The sequence below is a fragment of the Salvelinus namaycush genome, chromosome 20 (assembly GCF_016432855.1).
Source record: "Salvelinus namaycush isolate Seneca chromosome 20, SaNama_1.0, whole genome shotgun sequence".
Lineage (NCBI taxonomy): Eukaryota > Metazoa > Chordata > Actinopteri > Salmoniformes > Salmonidae > Salvelinus > Salvelinus namaycush.
The window spans coordinates 25,054,673-25,075,183 of NC_052326.1; the positions used below are offsets into that span (position 1 = coordinate 25,054,673).

At 44.5% G+C, this 20,511-nt stretch overlaps 1 protein-coding gene across 1 annotated transcript in view; it reads right to left on the reverse strand.

Annotated features, from left to right (window-relative positions):
* LOC120064718 (calmodulin-binding transcription activator 2) overlaps positions 1–20,511 on the reverse strand; it is a 110,007-nt gene that overhangs the window by 9,189 nt on the left and 80,307 nt on the right. The window contains exons 5-10 of the mRNA XM_039015339.1: positions 14,955–15,090; positions 12,186–12,257; positions 10,766–10,919; positions 3,585–5,482; positions 3,035–3,161; positions 2,642–2,776 (exon numbers count right to left, since the gene is read on the reverse strand). Coding sequence (XP_038871267.1) covers positions 2,642–2,776; positions 3,035–3,161; positions 3,585–5,482; positions 10,766–10,919; positions 12,186–12,257; positions 14,955–15,090 — 2,522 coding nt within the window. The remainder of the gene's footprint in view (positions 1–2,641; positions 2,777–3,034; positions 3,162–3,584; positions 5,483–10,765; positions 10,920–12,185; positions 12,258–14,954; positions 15,091–20,511) is intronic.

Genomic DNA, 20,511 nt, shown 5'->3' on the forward strand with positions numbered 1-20,511 from the left:
AGACCGGTGGAAATCTGTCCTTTGGTCTGATGAGTCCAAATTTGAGATTTGCCGTGTCTTTGTGAGACGCAGAGTAAGTGAACGGATGATCTCTGCATGTGTAGTTTCCACCACGAGGCATGGAGGAGGAGGTGTGATGATGTGGGGGTGCTTTGCTGGTGACACTGTCAGTGATTTATTTAGAGTTCAAGGCACACTTAACCAGCATGGCTACCACAACCATCTGGTTTGTGCTTAGTGGGACTATCATTTGTTTTTCAACAGGACAATGACCCAACACATCTCCAGGCTGTGTAAGGACTATTTGACCAAGAAGGAGAGTTATGAAGTGCTGCATCAGATGACCTTGCCTCCACAATCACCCGACCTCAACCCAATTGAGATGGTTTGGGATGAGTTGGACCACAGAGTGAAGGAAAAGCAGCCAACATGTGCTCAGCACATGTGGGAACTCCTTCAAGACTTGGAAAATCATTCCAGGTGAAGCTGGTTGACAGAATGCCAAGAGTGTGGAAAGCTGTCATCAAGGCAAAGGGTGGCAACTTTGAACAATCTAAAATCTAAAATCTATTTTGATTGAACACTTTTTTGGTTACTACATGATTCCATATGTGTTATTTCATAGTTTTGATGTCTTCACTATTATTCTACAATGTAGAAAATAGTAAAAAATAAAGAAAAACCCTTGAATGAGTAGGTGTATCCAAACTTTCGGCTGGTACTGTTTTGCAGGCTTAAATTAACAAATCCCATCAGGCATAGTGGTAGAATGTCTCGCCTTTGGGAAAGAATGACATTTTTCCAGCCAGTGGCTCTAGACTAGTGGTGCTGTCCATGGTGCTGAAACAAGCCTCTACATTTTCTATCATTATTTCCAACTCAACACTCACTCAGAGAGAGATTGTAAGAGAGTGTATCTGGTCCCAAAACACCCCTTGTCCCTATTCCTGGCCCCTATGTGACGTGTAAATCCAGGCACCCATACAACATGGTGGAATCTCCCATCAAACCTATGGCATGATCAGCAACACACCAAAAATGCTATATTACATGCAGGAACCCAAATCTGTAGAAATATATTACATCACTAGCCGGCTACCACCCGGTTACTCAACTCTGCACCTTATAGGCTGTTGCCCTATATACATACTGTAGACATGGAATCACTGGTCACTTTAATAATTTACACACTGCTTTACTCATTTCATATGTATATACTGTATTCTATTCTACTGTATTTTAGTCAATGCCACTCCGACATTCCATTACATTCTTTTACTTTTAGATGTGTGTATTGTTAGATACTACTACACTGTTAGATACTACTGCACTGTTGGATCTAGGAACACAAGCATTTCACTACACCCTCAATAACATCTGATAAATATGTGTATGTGACCAATAAAATTTGATTTGATTTAAAACAGTAAATTGTCTAAACACTCTGTTTCACCCTTGGTACTAGCATCTGAGAAGAGGATTCTGTAACCCCCCCTCATGTATGCATTCATGAAGCCTTCATCACAGCTACATAAGACATCATAACATCTGTCATAGAGTGGCATGTATGCACGTAAAGAGCGCACCAGGGTTTCCGTTAGCTGGTCAGACAGTGCTAGAGCTGCTGTAGCTCCTCAGCTCGATGCTGTTGGAGTGAAATGTGCTTTTATAAGCCCAGTCATTGCGCAACAATTCTATATGCAATCGTGTGTTCAAAATAGTTTTGATGGCCACGATTAAAAAGAGCTACTATTTTTATTTCTCAACTAATAATTGAAGCACGCTTCCTATTCGCCATTCAAGTGAATACACAAAGGTAGGCAGGCTATCAGCACGTCCTCTACCACTTTGCAATGTGAGCCGGAGGCAGTATGCATTTTGAAAACATATTATTAATTGTTTGAAACCTGAATGTTTTACTTAAAATTATGAGGCATGTCTTACCTTATAGAAACATGGAGGAAATTATTTTATGCCATTGAAACTAGCATTTCTCTCCTGTTCCATTGGTTTTCATATCAACTATCTTTTTTTGTCCAGAAGCCAAAGGCACAATCCTAGTCATATTATCAACCCATCCTGGTTGTCACATCTTTAGAAACTTAGAAAGAGGGGGAATCTAACAGAGATTTTCATCTCTGTCACACATGGAACTGCTTCCTCAGGTGCACTGTTTAGAATGGTGTTTTCCTGCAAATTGCATTTTGGCAAATTACATTGTATTGGCTGCTTCATTACAGGAGTTGCATGTTCTGTTAAGAGGAATGACCATAATCTACATGTGATTTCAGTCATTCTGAGCACTGGGAGTGGACACCCTAGCCAGGATACCAGGGTTAACATCCCTACTCTTACAATAAGTGCCATGGGATCTTTAGTAACCACAGAGAGTCAGGACACCCCTTTAACGTCCCATCCGAAAGACAGCACCCTACACAGGGCAATGTCCCTAATCTCTGCCTTGGGGAATTGGGATATTTCTTTTTAGACCAGAGGAAGAGTGTCTCCAATATCACTTCCAACAGAATCTGGTCTCCCATCCAGGGACTGACCAGGACCAGCCCTGCTTAGCTTCAGAGACAAGCCAGCAGTGGGATGCAGGATGGTATACACTCACGTACGCACACAGACAGTGACTTACCGTCCAGGGACAACCAGTCGTGTTGTGAGGAGGGCAGGGCGGGCAAGTCTCGAGCTTTATACTCAAACACCACAGAGGAAGAGATCACATCCCCACCCATAGCCACCTGCAGCATCACCAGACCTGTTTCATGGGCTAAGACACACACACACACACACACACACACACACACACACACACACACACACACACACACACACACACACACACACACACACACACACACACACACACACACACACACACACACACACACACACACACACACACACACACACACACACACACACACACACACACACACACGGGTTGGGATTAGTAATAGAGTGTGTGCATGAGAAAGTAGATTGCTGAGTGTATGCATGTCTTTGTGTGTGTGTGTGAGTGTGTTACCAGGGCAGTAGCAGCGCAGTACTCCTGGCTGTATGAGAGCAGCTGGGACACTGATGTGGTCAAACAGACAGCTGTACTCCCTGCTGGCCTCCAGCCAAGGACCTGTTATCAACACTTTCACCCCACCCTGAAACAAAGACACACAGTCACATGCAGTGATGTTGTGTGTGTGTGTGTCAAAGCGTCCAAGGGGATGACGCCACTCTGTATGTTCTCTTTCTTAGTGTCTCCCTAGTCTCAGTCTGACCCACTTGCCACTGGGCACTGACATCAATGCTGAGCCACAGACTGTGTGTGTGTGTCTCAGGTCATTAATGTCTCAGAGGATCTACGTCAGACTCTTACTGCGTACAGCAGACGTTGGCCTTATGAGTTATATGGTTTAGGTGACAGTTGCTGATAGTTCATGTATACTAGTGTAATCTATACACTACTTCCTATGTCTATGTAGCTACTTTGGGTGATATATCCATTCGGAAGCTAGGGAATGGGAAGTTGGGCTTCAAGAGGTAAGAGGTCAGAGGTTAAGGGTTAGGTACTAGTGCCTCACCTCTGGGTAAGACCACTCGGGGGAGTAGTCCGTCACCCCAAACAGCCTTCCCGTCTCTGGCAGCAATCTCAGAGTTCCCTGCTCCACCTCTGAACCCTGAATGGGGGCTGCTCCTGCCTCCTGGCCCTCTCCAACCTCCTCCTGGGGCATCAGAGCAGGGGTGTAGAGTGCACTGCCTCCTGTCCCGGCCACCGCCCCCCCTCCACTCCCCTCCACAGAGATGAAGTCATTGATGAGGTCAGAGAACTGGTTCCCAAACGATGCCTCAAAGCCTTCCAGGCTGATGCCCCCGCCTGCCCCCTCAGCTCCCCCAGCCTCCCCTACACCCGGCTGGGGAAGAGTAGAGCTGTACAACCCCCCCTCCATGGCTGCTCCAGCTAGAGACTGAGGACTGTCCACCACTGAGCTGTTAACTCCTGCATCCCTGACCCCGTTACTGAAAATATATTTCTCTCCTATTTCTTGTCCTCCCTCTACTCCCCCACTCTTGGTTGTTGGCTGTAGGTAGTGCTCTCCACCTCTCCCAACACCAGTGTTGTTTCTGTAGGCATCATGCTGTTCCCCAGGATTGAGGAGTAACTCTGCCCTCTTCTGTGTCTCTTTCTCTGGGGACGTCACCTTCCCAGGTCCTCTGGTGCTCAGCTGGTCTTTTCTCATCTCCTGCCCCCTTACAGGAAAGCTACCCAGCCCCACTAGACCTCCCTGGCTGCTTTCCTCACTGTCGCCATGTTGGTCTGGTGAGGGTTGGTGGAGGTATGTGTGAGGGTCTCCGTTGGTGCCTGGAGAGTCAGTCTGTGGTATAGTAGGTAGGCCCAGATAAGCTTGGGTCTCGCCTGAGTCCTGGCCCGTCTCAGAGGCACAGATCTGGGGCTGGGTGGCCTGGGCGAGGGGGGTCTTAGGGGAGGCCTGCAAGAAGAGACTAGGGGAGTGTTGGTGTATCTGCTGTGCCAAGCTCTGGGCGCAGGCTGATGACATCACAGCACTGAAGTCCATTTGCTCCAGTGTGGTGCTAGGGCTCAGGCCCGTCCCCTCGCCAGCGTACCCGCTCTGATTATCCAGCGGATGCTCCAGGGGAGTATCTTCGGTCTTGATGTTTACGAGCGTGGCGTTGAATACATAGCCGTTAGTCGTTAGTGACTGTGGAGAGCAGTGGAGCCCCCCCTCACCATTACAGCTACCTCCCTCGGCCTTACCCCCTCCTCCCCCGTATGTCTGGCCCTGCTTGGGGTTGTTGAGGAAGCAGTCTGGGTCAAAGTTCATGCTGGTCTCAAGAAGGTTGACTCCAGAACCTCCGGCATCCAGACTGCTGGAGAGGACCAACTCCCCCCCTTCCTCTGCTAATCCCACCCCCCCAGGGAACTCAAAGCGCTGGGTGTCCGGGGCAACAGCCAGTAGAATCCCAGTGGTGGTGGCGTCATGGGTGGCGCCAATCAGGTGGGCGTGTTCTGTGGTGTACACGGAATCCCCTGTTACCGTGGCAACCTTGGACATGAACACGGCAGCAGAGCTCTGTGATAGGCTGCTGGCCAGGCAGAGGGCGGGACTGTCTGCAGTAATGTCGCTGGTGATTGACAGTGGGGAGCTCTGTGTGGTGTCGGGAACCTCCACCTGATTGGTGGATGTGGAGGAGACTTCCATGCTGCTCTGAGGAAGCAGGGAGGGTTTGGGCAGCCTACCATTCTTCCTCTCCCCCCCTCCTCTGCTCCTGGCCCCCACTCCAGGACTGGGCTCTGTCTGCCCCTCAGACACATCACTGTTCTGCACCTCTGTCCCAGACCCTGTCCCAGTCCCAGCCCCTGTCCCTGTCCCAGTCCCTGTCCCTGTCTTTGCTTCTAATTTGGGGGAGATAATGCGGTGTTTGGCTGTGGAGCATTTCTGGTGCAGGCTACTCCCGGCACCTGGGAGAGAGGACAGAGAGATGGAGAGGGAAAGAAGAAGGGGTGGAAAGGACAGAGAGATGGAGAAGGAGAGAAGGAGGGGTGGAAAGGACAGAGACAGGGATTGATATACAGTATATCACTGTTATACACTACATAATTTATAAACTGTCACAAACAATTTACAAGCCACAAAACACAAATACAGAGACAACATTTTGTCACTTCATGTTATCAAGTATTGATCACATAGTTTGGACATTACCAGCTGTCAATTTCAGAGGGGAATTAAATCTGTTTTAACAATTAAGTTGAATATCTTCTAGTTTACCTGTTTGATCCTTTATGTTTCTCTCATGGCCCTGAGAGCTTAGAGCACATGTGTCAAACTCCGGTCCGTGAGGGCAGAGTGTCTGCAGCTTTTCACTCCTCTCTTGTACTTGAATGATACATTTAGGTAATTGATTAGTTTGGAACTCCTCATCACCTGGCTTTCTAGGTCTTAATTGGACATAGATTTAAAGGAAATAACAAAAGCCAGCAGACAAACGGCCCTCCAGGAATGTAGTTTGACACCAAGGCCTTAGAGCAGGGTTCCCCCCCACAATTTTTGGACATCTGTTCCAAAGTATTCTCGAGCATAATATAAAGTATGTATACACCTTGACTTTTTCCACATTTTGTTGTGTTGCAGCCTGAATTCAAAATGGATTTTAAAAAAATCTCGCCCATCTACACACAATAACCCTTAATGACAAATGTATTGAAAATTAAATGCAGAAATATTTAATTTACATACAGTAATACTGAACTTATTTAGGCTTGCCATAGCAAAGAGGTTAAATACTTATTGACTCAAGACATTTCAGCTTTGTTAACATTTCTAAAAACATAATTCCACTTTGACATTATGGGGTATTGTGTGTATACCAGTGACAAAAAACATAAACATTTAACATTTAATACATTTTAAATCCATCATTAGCACCTTAGAGACTTCTGCTGTATATACATAGACTTGAAATCACTGGCCACTGTAATAATTGGAACACTCGTCACTTTAATAATGTTTACATATTTTGCACTACTCATCTCATTTGTATATACTGTATTCTATTCTATTCTAATGTATCTTGGTCTATGCCGCTCCGACATTGCTCGTCCAAATATTTATATATTCTTAATTCCATTCCTTTACTTTATATTTGTGTGTATTGTTGTGAAATTGTTAGATATTACTTGTTAGATATTACTGCACTGTTGGAGCTAGAAACACAAACATTTCACTACAACCGCAATAATTTTTTATTTATTTATTTATTTAACCTTTATTTAACTAGGCAAGTCAGTTATTAACAAATTCTTATTTGCAATGGCCGCCTACCAAAAGGCAAAAGGCCTTTTGCGGGGACGAGGGCTTGGATTAAAAAAAAATAATAATTATAGGTATATATATATATACAGTATATATATATAAATTTAGGACAAAACACACATCACGACAAGAGAGACAACACAACACTACATAAAGAGAGACCTAAGACAACAACATAGCAAGGCAGCAACATATGAGAACACAGCATGGTAGAAACACAACATGACAACAACATGGTAGCAACACAACATGACAACAACATGGTAGCAACACAACATGACAACAACATGGTAGCAACACAACATGGTAGCAGCACAAAACATGGTACGAACATTATTGGGCACAGACAACAGCACAAAGGGCAAGAAGGTAGAGACAACAATACATAATGCAAAGCAGCCACAACTGTCAGTAAGAGTGTCCATGATTGAGTCTTTGAATGAAGAGATTGAGATAAAACTGTCCGGTTTGAGTGTTGTTGCAGCTCGTTCCAGTCGCTAGCTGCAGCGAACTGAAAAGACAAGCGACCCAGGGATGTGTGTGCTTTGTGGACCTTTAACAGAATGTGACTGGCAGAACGGGTGTTGTATGTGGAGGATGAGGGCTGCAGTAGATATCTCAGATAGGGGAGAGTGATGCCTAAGAGGGTTTTATAAATAAGCATCAACCAGTGGGTATTGCGACGGGTATACGGAGATTACCAGTTTACAGAGGAGTATAGAGTGCAGTGATGTGTCCTATAAGGAGCATTGGTGGCAAAGTAGATGGCCGAATGTTACAGAACATCTAGCCGCTCGAGAGCACTTTAACCTGCCAATCTATAAATTATGTCTCCGTAATCTAGCATGGGTAGGATGGTCATCTGAATCAGGGTTAGTTTGGCAGCTGGGATGAAAGAGGAGCGATTACGATAGAGGACCAAGTCTAGATTTAACTTTAGCCTGCGGCTTTGATATGTGCTGAGAAAAGGACAGTGTGCCGTCTAGCCATACTCCCAAGTACTTGTATGAGGTGACTACCTCAAGCTCTAAACCCTCAGAGGTAGTAATCACACCGGTGGGGAGAGGGGCATTCTTCTTACCAAACCACATGACCTTTGTTTTAAAGGTGTTCAGAACAAGGTTAAGGGCAGAGAAAGCTTGTTGGACACTAAGAAAACTTTGTTGTAGAGCATTTCACACAAAATCCGGGGAGGGGCCAGCTGAGTATAAGACTGTATCATCTGCATATAAATGGAAGAGAGAGCTTCCTACTGCCTGAGCTATGTTTTGATGTAAATTGAGAAGAGGGTGGGGGCTAGGATTGAGCCTTGGGGTACTCCCTTGGTGACAGTCATGGGCCGAGACAGCAGATGTTCTGACTTTATACACTGCACTCTTTGAGAGAGGTAGAGAGCAGAAATCAGTGAAGCAGATATCAGAGCACAAGTCAGAATTGGGGCTAGCAACAGTAGATGGGCCAGGGTGTACATGCACATTTCCAAATATCATCAACAGTAATACATTCAATAATATCTGCTAAACATGTATATGTGACCAATAAAATTTGATTTGATGTTCCCCAAGCTGGAAAAGGGGCCGGAGCGGGAAAGTTTGGTAACCCTTGCTAAACGAAGAGCTAAATGATATACTGTGTGAGGTTGCCACCATGTGTTCAAAGTGTGAACTACACACTGAATTGATGTACACCAGGGGGTGTCAGACTCATTTTGTCCTGGGGCTTGGGGGACACATTTTCTCTCTTTCTTGAGGTCTGGAGGGCTGCAATGCAAATTAGGTATATTGTCTTGCCGTCAAAAGACGCAAAAACACAATGGACACAGTGAAGAGACTGATTAAAGAATTTGTATTTTTTTTTACATTCACGTCCATTGTCATTTCATTTCAAGACTCAAAGGCCAGCATTGCCTGAACAGAAAGGATGTATTAAGCAGATGTAAGGCGGCCCAGCATACACTTGATAAGTGACTTATCAACTGTATGCAAGCATTCTCTGTTTTGATCTTGCCAACCCCCATTGTCACACCTCTGAGAAGCTGAGGTGTTGTTGTCTTTGCAGGTCTGTAGTTCTATCTGATTGGAGGTTAACTTTACAGTAATACTATTGGTCAACAGTTCAGATTTTGAATCCAAACAACTCAGATGTTGTAAAAGGGTCTAAGATTTATTGTCTCTCTCTCTTTTTTTTCCTGACTTGCTGTGGTGAGATATACACTGTCTTTCTTTCTCTCTCCCTCTCCCATGAGCTATGGGCCAAGGCACAAGCCATGGTTTCCTTGTCTCTCTCTCTCCCTCTGTGATCATGCTTAGAATAATTCCTTGTCTCTCTCTCTCCCTCTGTGATCATGCTTAGAATAATTCCTTGTCTCTCTCTCTCCCTCTGTGATCATGCTTAGAATAATTCCTTGTCTCTCTCTCTCCCTCTGTGATGCTTAGAATAATTCCTTGTCTCTCTCTCTCCCTCTGTGATCATGCTTAGAATAATTCCTTGTCTCTCTCTCTCCCTCTCTGATCATGCTTATAATAATGCCTTGTAATGCTTTCTAGTTTAAGTTTATGCCTTGTAAATGTAATAATTCATTTTTCAAAGTAATTAAATACACTTGTATTTAGAATTCCATTCTCAGACATTTCTGGATTTTGTTATTTTTAAAATTTTATTTCACCTTTATTTAACTAGGCAAGTCAGTTAAGAATAAATTCTTATTTACAATGACGGCCTACCAAAAGGCAAAAGGCCTCCTGCAAATAGGATTGCCTATTACTGTAACTCAACTGTAGTCTAATGCATATTGCTATTCATCTTATGGAGTTAGTTAAACATTTTAATAGGCTAATTGCTTAGCATGTGAGGTATATATGATATGCATATAGGATAAATATGACCACACAACACAGACACATTAGAAACTGACTGACACTGAAATCCAAGGCTGTTGGGTGCATAAATGCAACTCACACATCTCAACACAGACAGCGCTGGTCCCAGAGAGAGCAGTCCTTTGGGTTTGTAACAAACTAGAACTCTCTCTAACTCACACTCACTCATGAATAATGCATGCTGGGTATTTTGAACAGATGCTCCTCGCCCCCTTGTGTCTCCCCCCTGTGTCTGAGGACAGACGGTACACACACACACACACACACACACACACACACACACACACACACACACACACACACACACACACACACACACACACACACACACACACACACACACACACACACACACACACACACACACACAGTTTTGTACAGCTAACCCTGTGGCGACATACAATTCAGTCCCATTCAAAATTCTATTTTCCCTAACCCCTAAACCTAACCCATACACTAACCCTAAACCTAACTCTAGCTCCTCACCTTAAAACTAAACATAAACCTAATTCTCACTCTAACCTTAAATCCCACAGAAATAGCATTTGACCTTGTGGGAACTAACAAAATGTCCCCAGTTGGTCAAATTTTTGTTAGTTTACTATTCTTGTGGGGACTTCTGGTATAAACACACACGTACACACACACACACACACACACACACACACACACACACACACACACACACACACACACACACACACACACACACACACACACACACACACACACACACGCACGCAGTGTCTCTGCCTACAGTCTCTATGATGGCCACTGAGTGGCAGTGTGGTTCTGTTAAAGTCAAACTGACTCAGAAGTGAGAGGAACAGTAGATTTGGATGTAGATTTGGAACTAGACTCACAGCTCTCATATAACCATGACAACTCATGTGCTAAATAATTTAATGACATAAAATATAAAATAAGTTATCAGGGTTTATTCAATTGGATGCAGACAGATACGTGATTTGTAGAATAGACTTGGCTTCCTTATGAGTGCAATGTGAGGAGATGAAGTTTTAAAGGGGCTAGAGGTCAAAGGTGACTCACACATGGGTTTGAGCTGTCCAATGAGCTCCTCCTTGCTCCACTTGGCCCACTCCTTCCTGTCTGTGTTGATGGAGCAGAGGACAGGCCCACATGGCTTCCCACTGTCGTCCACCGCTGGAACGTTCAGGTAGTGTACCAACACTATGTCTGGGTTCTACACAGAGAGGGAAGAGATTTATTTGAAAAAAAATAGAAAACCTTTATTGGGGGAGAGAGGGGGGATGGAGGGAGAAAGAATTAGAGAGGGTGGGAATGAGAGTGTTAAACAAATCAAAATATATTTTATATTTGAGATTCTTCAAAGTAGCCACCCTTTGCCTTGATTACAGCTTTGCACACTCTTGGAATTCTCTCAACCAGCTTCATTAGGTAGTCACCTGGAATGCTTTCAATTAACAGGTCTGTCTTGTTAAAAGTTAATTTGTGGAATTTCTTTCCTTCTTAATGTGCTTGAGCCAATCATCTGTGTTGTGACAAGGTAGGGGTGGTATACAGAAGACAGCCCTATTTGGTAAAATACCATATTATGGCAAGAACAGCACATGAAGGTCAGTCAATCCGGAAAATTTCAAGATTCTTCAAGTGCAGTCACAAAAAACAAACTTTTAACTGGGTTATTTCATAGTTTTTATGTTTTCACTATTATTCTACAATGTAGATGAGATGGTCATAGGAGAAGGTGGGAGAGAGGGAGCGAGGGAAAATGAAAGTAGAGGATAAAGAGGCCAGGCATTGAGTGTCAGAGGAGAGATTCTCACCTGCCATTTCATAAAAGTTTGAACAGCTCAAGCCCCCTCAACCTTGCTGTGTGTGTATGTGTGTGGTTGTGTGTGTTTTCAACCCTCATTCGCTACAGGTCCCTCACCTCTGGCTCCAGGAGTGTATGAAAGATTCAGCACACACACAGGTCGGTTCAAACCCTGCTGGGTGAGAGGGAGTGTGCGTGTGTGTGGATGAGTATGTATGTGTGTGCGCGTACAGGCATGGTTAAAGACCCATCATGTTGCCTGTCCTCAGTTTGACTATGGCCCTCTGACCATCTTTAACTTGAGCAGAGGAGTGTGTCTACTTTTCCAGCCCAGTGGAGTCTGGCTAGGTCAGAGTCAGATATACAAATAGATAGAGATGACAACACCAACCAGGCACATTCTGGGAGTTCAACTTTGTTGACATTTCAGTTACTAATTCAATACAAGCATAAGATCTGGGTACCATGTTGCTGCCTCTGGGGCTTCCTTTTCCACTCACCCGCCCATCCATTCATGATGTGTACAGTGGACTCCTGATAAGTGCACATTGGATCAGTGTCAGACATTACTTTCACTTGCCCCTAGTGTCAGCAAGCTCCAGTTCAGTGCATGCTTTCACAACAGTAATTGAGGTTATAATGAGTCGAATGTATTGTGGTTGTATGGCTTACTTGGAGCAGCCAATAGCATCTGCGATGAAAGGTAGGGATGATGGAAGAGTGGACATAACAGCCGTACAGACACTGAGAGAGAGAGAGAGAGAGAGAGAGGACATGGTTAGAGTTAAACACAAACATGCACACACACACACACACACATGCACACGCACACGCGCACATCACACACGCACACACACACACACACACACACACACACACACACACACACACACACACACACACACACACTATGTCATACTTGTGAGGACTTTTTGGGGACCAACAATTGATTCCCATTCAAAATCCTATGTTCCCTAACCCTGAACCTAACCCTTAACCTTAAACCCTAACCCTTAACCCTAACCCCTAAATATAAAATAGCCCTTTTCCAAGGGAGGACCTGCAAAGTGTCCTCACTTCTCTGAATATTTGTTGGTTTACTATTCTTGTGAGTACTTCTGGTACTCACAAGTATAGTAAAACTTGTACACACACACACACACACACACACACACACACACACACACACACACACACACACACACACACACACACACACACACACACACACACACACACACACACACACACACACACACACACACACACACACACACACACACACACACAGTCATGTTCGGCAGTACTTATCTGCCATGACATGTTCAAAAGGTGTGGAGGATGAAGATTTTAACAAAGCCTGCAATGTACAATCTCTCTAGCAGAGGATGATGTCACACAATCAGAGAGAGAAAGAGAGAGAAAAGAGAAAGAGAGGGATGAGGCATGATAGTGGTGACGACCTTGATGGTTACCCCCCTTTTCTCTCTTCCTCTCTCTTCTCTCTGTAGCCAAAGGCAGAGTGCATTTCCATAAATTTCCATTCTGTATGAGGGTCTATCTACCCCACAGGCTTGTTTCTCTTCTTCATCATCCCTCTTTCTACTCTCTTTTTTCTCAATCCCTCTCTGTCCCTTTATCCCTTCCTCCCTCTCTCCTGGTCATTCCCTCTCTTTTTATGTCTGTCACACTCCTCACTCGCCGCTTGCGTACTATTTCTGCTGAATAATCAATTATAGAGCTGTAGCATGTGACTCACACATACAAATGGACACACACACACACACACACACACACACACACACACACACACACACACACACACACACACACACACACACACACACACACACACACACACACACACACACACACACACACACACACACACACACACACACCATTGCCTTGAGACTCGATCGATACTCCTCTCTGTTCCTGTCGAAAGAGGCATTGACATCATCTTTGGCCTGAAGCCAAACACACACTTATTCTACAGAGAGGGTGTGTGTGTGTGTATTGGTAACATAAGAAACAGCTAGGGGAGGATGTTAGAGACTGATTCACAAACGGAGAGAGGGAGAGCAGGAGCGAGCGCTCAATCCAGTCAATCCATTTTTCTTCTTTTCACCTCACATCCCTTCATCTCTTTAGTGGTCCTTTAGTGGTCTTCCATCTACAGAGCCTTCAGAAAGTATTCACACCTCTTGACTTTTTCCACATTTTGTTGTGTTACAGCCTGAAATTAAAATAGATTTGCATATCTGATTCAAATCTGTTCTTTTTCCTGCAGTCTAAACAGCCAAAAAGCACATGAAATCAGATATTTCAAGCAACATTTCAAACCATCTTCGTAGGTGGTTTGAAGTCAGATATAAATCTGATTCCTGGCCATGTGACCAGTGGCGTGTATTCATGGATCCCCGAAAAATGGATCAATAGAAAAATAAAAAAACATAAAATAATTTATCTTTCGTCTCTGTGTTTCGTAATTTTCCTTCAATTTCCAAGAGGCTGAATGATGCTGTCTGGTCCAAACGAGTATGACATTGTTGCTGCCCACAGCATTGAAGGCAAGGGAAGCCAACGAGCATCCTACCTCCCTTTAAAAAAAATAGCTAATCAGCGTTGAGTTAAACTGAGCGAGCTCAACTGTGAATGGTCCTGGCGCACAAAAAAAAGTGTCAAGAGAAGCCAGGTTGGATTTGGTGTCACTCCTATTAAATCCCATCGAGAACATAAGTCATTGACAGAAAAACTTGAATTGTTGCATCTCGTTGTGTTGATGTCCTCCGGTGACTAGCCAGCTAGCTAAAATGAGCCCTTTCCTAAAATAGCCATGGATGGAGATTTGGACTTGTGGTTTAACTTAATTCTCCCTACTGGCCAATTATTATAATGACGATTCTGATCCAACCATTAATTCATACATTGTTGTGCCCCTGGCCTGAGAGGATGGAAGTTCAATATGTAGCTAGTAGAAGGCTAATGTTAATTAGCTAACGTTGCCCATTAATGGAAGTTAGGCTAGCGAGCAATCATTTTAGCCAGGTAGCCTTGGACAACAAAACAAGTATGTACTTCATGACAGAGTGATAGACCATTTTGTCAACATGAAAGAGAGGAGGAGGTCATTGGCCCTTCTCTACAAGTAGGGTGAGTCAACATGTTTTTCTACTTGCAAGAACGCGCACGCAAGGCTTTGGAGACTCGCAATTGTAATCGCTACCAAAGGTGATTCTAACATGTATTGACTCAGGGGTGTCAATACTTATGTAAATTATATATTTCTGTATTACATTGTCAATAAATTAGCAAACATTTTTAAAAGCATGTTTACTGTCATTATGGGGTACTGTGTGTAGATGGGTGAGAAAAAGTCAAGGGGTATGAATACTCTCTGAGGGCACTGTATATGTAGGAGTGCGTTTGTGTGCTCACCTCCACTCCCTGTACTTTGAGCTTCATGTGGTCTTCTCTGGTGGTCTTCCCATCTTTCCTCTTCTTCCAGCAGTAGCCATCCTTCCTGTACTTTACCTTCTTCCTGTTGTACAGGATCATCGAGCCATTCTGAGGTCTTGGAGAGGAAGAGAGAGAGCAGAGAGGGAGAGAGGGAGCAAGGGAGAGGAAAGAGGGAGAGGGAGAAAGAGGGAGAGGGGGGGAGGAAGAAAGGGAGAGAAGGAGAGATATCAATAACACATTTATTACTTTGTAGATCACTCTCATATTACTGTTAGTGTTTCTATGGTGATTGGATGATTGGATGATATAAGTAGAAGTAGGAAACAGTCTGTTGCTACCCAGAGTGCATCACACCTGCATTTACAGTATCTCTCTCAACCATCAGAACTATCTCAAAACAAGCAAAGCAATTAACTGACCAATAACAGAGACCGGTTATTTTTGGACAAACAAGTTATTCTTGGATTAACAGAAATGCACACTGCTCACCGCTGATTGTGTGGTTCTACGAATGTGGTTCTATGAATCTTTCTGTCATTTCACCCCTCTGTGTTAGATGTTCACACACACACACACACACACACACACACACACACACACACACACACACACACACACACACACACACACACACACACACACACACACACACACACGCTAACATATTAGCTCACAAACACAAACGTTAATATTTTAGCAGGGTGCTTTAGCTGCACAGCGGGAAAACTGTTTACTCAGCTACTATTCCTCAAACCTGTGAAGACACACACACACTGCTGTTGTACACACAAACACACACACGCTCTACACACAGAGGGCAGATCTCCTCCTGAGTGTACTATGAGCTCAATGTCATCCCTGGAGCTCCTCAATCAATCACCACATTACAGAAACAGTGGGACCAGTGTGTGTGTGTGTGTGTGTGTGTGTGTGTGTGTGTGTGTGTGTGTGTGTGTGTGTGTGTGTGTGTGTTTGTGTGTGTGTATGTGTGTGTGTGTGTGTGTGTGTGTGTGTGTGTGTGTGTGTGTGTGTGTGTGTGTGTGTGTGTGTGTGTGTGTGTGTGTGTGTGTGAGACCGAGAGAGAGAGAGTGTGTAAGGTGGAGGATTTGCTGCCTTATCTCCTAACAACAGAGACAGAACAAGCATTTCAACAATCAATAAACCCCACACACACAAACCCCCTATCTCCTCCCCTCCTCTTGTCTTTCATTCTCTCCTATCTCCTCCCCTCCCCTTGTCTTTCATTCTCTCCTATCTCCTCCCCTCCTCTTGTCTTTCATTCTCTCCTATCTCCTCCCCTCCCCTTGTCTTTCATTCTCTCCTATCTCCTCCCCTCCCCTTGTCTTTCATTCTCTCCTATCTCCTCCCCTCCCCTTGTCTTTCATTCTCTCCTATCTCCTCCCCTCCCCTTGTCTTTCATTCTCTCATATCTCCTCCCCTCCTCTTGTCTTTCATTCTCTCCTATCTCCTCCCCTCCCCTTGTCTTTCATTCTCTCCTATCTCCTCCCCTCCCCTTGTCTTTCATTCTCTCCTATCTCCTCCCCTCCCCTTGTCTTTCATTCTCTCTTATCTCCTCCCCTCCCCTTGTCTTTCATTCTCTCATATCTCCTCCCCTCCTCTTGTCTTTCATTCTCTCCTATCTCCTCCCCTCCCCTTGTCTTTCATTCTCTCCTATCTCCTCCCCTCCCCTTGTCTTTCATTCTCTCCTATCTCCTCCCCTCCCCTTGTCTTTCATCTCTCCTATCTCCTCCCCTCCCCTTGTCTTTCATTCTCTCCTATCTCCTCCCCTCCCCTTGTCTTTCATTCTCTCATATCTCCTCCCCTCCCCTTGTCTTTCATCTCTCCTATCTCCTCCCCTCCCATTGTCTTTCATTCTCTCCTATCTCCTCCCCTCCCCTTGTCTTTCATCTCTCCTATCTCCTCCCCTCATCTTTCATTCTCTCCTATCTCCTCCCCTCCCCTTGTCTTTCATTCTCTCCTATCTCCTACCCTCCCATTGTCTATCACTCTCTCCTATCTCCTCCCCTCCCCTTGTCTTTCATTCTCTCCTATCTCCTCCCCTCCCATTGTCTTTCATTCTCTCCTATCTCCTCCCCTCCCTTGTCTTTCATTCTCTCATATCTCCTCCCCTCCCATTGTCTTTCATTCTCTCCTATCTCCTCCCCTCCCTTGTCTTTCATTCTCTCCTATCTCCTCCCCTCCCTTGTCTTTCATTCTCTCCTATCTCCTCCCCTCCCATTGTCTTTCATTCTCTCTTATCTCCTCCCCTCCCCTTGTCTTTCATTCTCTCATATCTCCTCCCCTCCTCTTGTCTTTCATTCTCTCCTATCTCCTCCCCTCCCCTTGTCTTTCATTCTCTCCTATCTCCTCCCCTCCCCTTGTCTTTCATTCTCTCCTATCTCCTCCCCTCCCCTTGTCTTTCATCTCTCCTATCTCCTCCCCTCCCCTTGTCTTTCATTCTCTCCTATCTCCTCCCCTCCCCTTGTCTTTCATTCTCTCATATCTCCTCCCCTCCCCTTGTCTTTCATCTCTCCTATCTCCTCCCCTCCCATTGTCTTTCATTCTCTCCTATCTCCTCCCCTCCCCTTGTCTTTCATCTCTCCTATCTCCTCCCCTCATCTTTCATTCTCTCCTATCTCCTCCCCTCCCCTTGTCTTTCATTCTCTCCTATCTCCTACCCTCCCCTTGTCTATCACTCTCTCCTATCTCCTCCCCTCCCCTTGTCTTTCATTCTCTCCTATCTCCTCCCCTCCCATTGTCTTTCATTCTCTCCTATCTCCCCCCCCTCCCTTGTCTTTCATTCTCTCCTATCTCCTCCCCTCCCTTGTCTTTCATTCTCTCATATCTCCCCCCCTCCCATTGTCTTTCATTCTCTCCTATCTCCTCCCCTCCCTTGTCTTTCATTCTCTCCTATCTCCTCCCCTCCCTTGTCTTTCATTCTCTCCTATCTCCTCCCCTCCCATTGTCTTTCATTCTCTACTATCTCCTCCCCTCCCTTGTCTTTCATTCTCTCCTATCTCCTTTCCTCACATTCTTTCTTTTCCTCTTTACTCCTCTTCTCTCCTCTCGTTTATTCCTCTCCTTTCTTTTTGTTCATTTTTCACTAAAAGTACATGACCAGAGATTATGGTAATTACATTTAAGCACACTCAGTGAAATTGAATGTACTTTGAGCTTATTTTCTTTGCCACCTTAAATGTGTTGTGTTTCTCAGTAGAGTACAGTAGCCCTCTGATCAAAGCTTAGTTTAGTCTCTGTGTCTCGCGGCTGCTGTGACTCATCCCGCCGCGGTTAACTCTAATTATGTTACAGAGATGATATAAAGATGAGGGATCTGATTCAACCACACACACACGCACACGCACACGCACACGCACACACACACACACACACACACACACACACACACACACCCACCCTCTGATTCAACCAGACTTTACATATACTATTGATTCAAGTGCCAAGCTGTTTGGGATATAAAAAGCATTTCCTGAGTTTGTGAGTGCTAGAGGAAGAGAAGGCTTTGCAATCTCCGCTTGCTGAAAATCCCCTGGTTCTGTGTGTATTGTCGAGGATCCCTTGGTTCTGTGTGTATCGTCGAGGATCCCTTGGTTCTGTGTGTATCGTCGAGGATCCCCTGGTTCTGTGTGTATCGTCGAGGATCCCCTGGTTCTGTGTGTATCGTCGAGGATCCCCTGGTTCTGTGTGTATCGTCGAGGATCCCCTGGTTCTGTGTGTATCGTCGTTTTTGCAAAAGAAAATGTGCAGTCAAGAACTTTCCCGGATGTGTGTCCTCTGTGTGTCCTCTGTGTGTCCTTGAACTAGGTGCTCTGCTCACCCTTGACAAAACTCTTGAGCTGTTGTATCCCATGGGGTGAATGAACAAGTGAGGGAGGGAGTGAGTGAGGGGGAGGAGATTGAGTGTATGACAAAGGGAAAGAGTGATAAAGAAAGGGAGGGAAGGATGGAGAGAGAGATATAGAGAGAGAAAGGCGTGGAGGAGTGTTAAGGTTTAAAACAGTCATTAGCTGGAGTTGATGAGGTATGTTGGAATGGGAGGAGTGTGAAGGTGACTGACTGCTGGTGAAGAGCCAGTTGTTTCCACTTATCAAGACAGAGCGTTGAGAACAGCTATAACACACCTGCTATAACCCTGATATCAGCCTGCTATAAGACTGTTATAAAGCTGATATGGGCCTGATATTAGACTGTTATAAAGCTGATATGGGCCTGATATAAGACTGCTATAAAGCTGATATGGGCCTGATATTAGACTGTTATAAAGCTGATATGGGCCTGATATTAGACTGTTATAAAGCTGATATGGGCCTGATATTAGACTGTTATAAAGCTGATATGGGCCTGATATTAGACTGTTATAAAGCTGATATGGGCCTGATATTAGACTGTTATAAAGCTGATATGGGCCTGATATAAGACTGTTATAAAGCTGATATGGGCCTGATATTAGACTGTTATAAAGCTGATATGGGCCTGATATTAGACTGTTATAAAGCTGATATGGGCCTGATATTAGACTGTTATAAAGCTGATATGGGCCTGATATTAGACTGTTATAAAGCTGATATGGGCCTGATATAAGACTGTTATAAAGCTGATATGGGCCTGATATTAGACTGTTATAAAGCTGATATGGGCCTGATATTAGACTGTTATAAAGCTGATATGGGCCTGATATTAGACTGTTATAAAGCTGATATGGGCCTGATATTAGACTGTTATAAAGCTGATATGGGCCTGATATTAGACTGTTATAAAGCTGATATGGGCCTGATATTAGACTGTTATAAAGCTGATATGGGCCTGATATTAGACTGTTATAAAGCTGATATGGGCCTGATATTAGACTGTTATAAAGCTGATATGGGCCTGATATTAGACTGTTATAAAGCTGATATGGGCTGATATTAGACTGTTATAAAGCTGATATGGGCCTGATATTAGACTGTTATAAAGCTGATATGAACCTGCTAGAAAATTGTTATAAAGTGGCTATACGAGCATGCTATAGTTCACCAAAGCCCCAGCCCACAACAGTGGGATTAGCTGTAATCTACCATAATCTGGCTCCATTTCTTTGTGGTTCTGAATTGAGTGGATTTAATGTGACTGACTGTCTACAGCTGCCATCCATCAGACTGCTAGCCCTGCGAGTGTCATAACCAATTACCATAGTTCTAGCAGCTGGCTGGAGGCTAAACTCCAGTCAGATGTTAACTAGATTAAAATGTAGCCTAGTGTGACAGTCACCCAATCCCAGATCGACCCTTAGCTAATACCCCCTAGGCCTAGGTATATGATTGAATTGATAAACACTATATGGTAATAGCTCCACCTCAACCTCTGATGGAAGTTGATCAATTGTACTTACACAGAACCAATGCCTTCAGACCTACACAATTGTCTTGGGGTTCAGGTCTATGGGGAATAGGATTTGGCTTTATCGCTCTCTCTTTAGATCTCTCTCTCTCTTAAACTTCTGTTTTTCTTACAGGCTGGAATGTTCATGTACTGC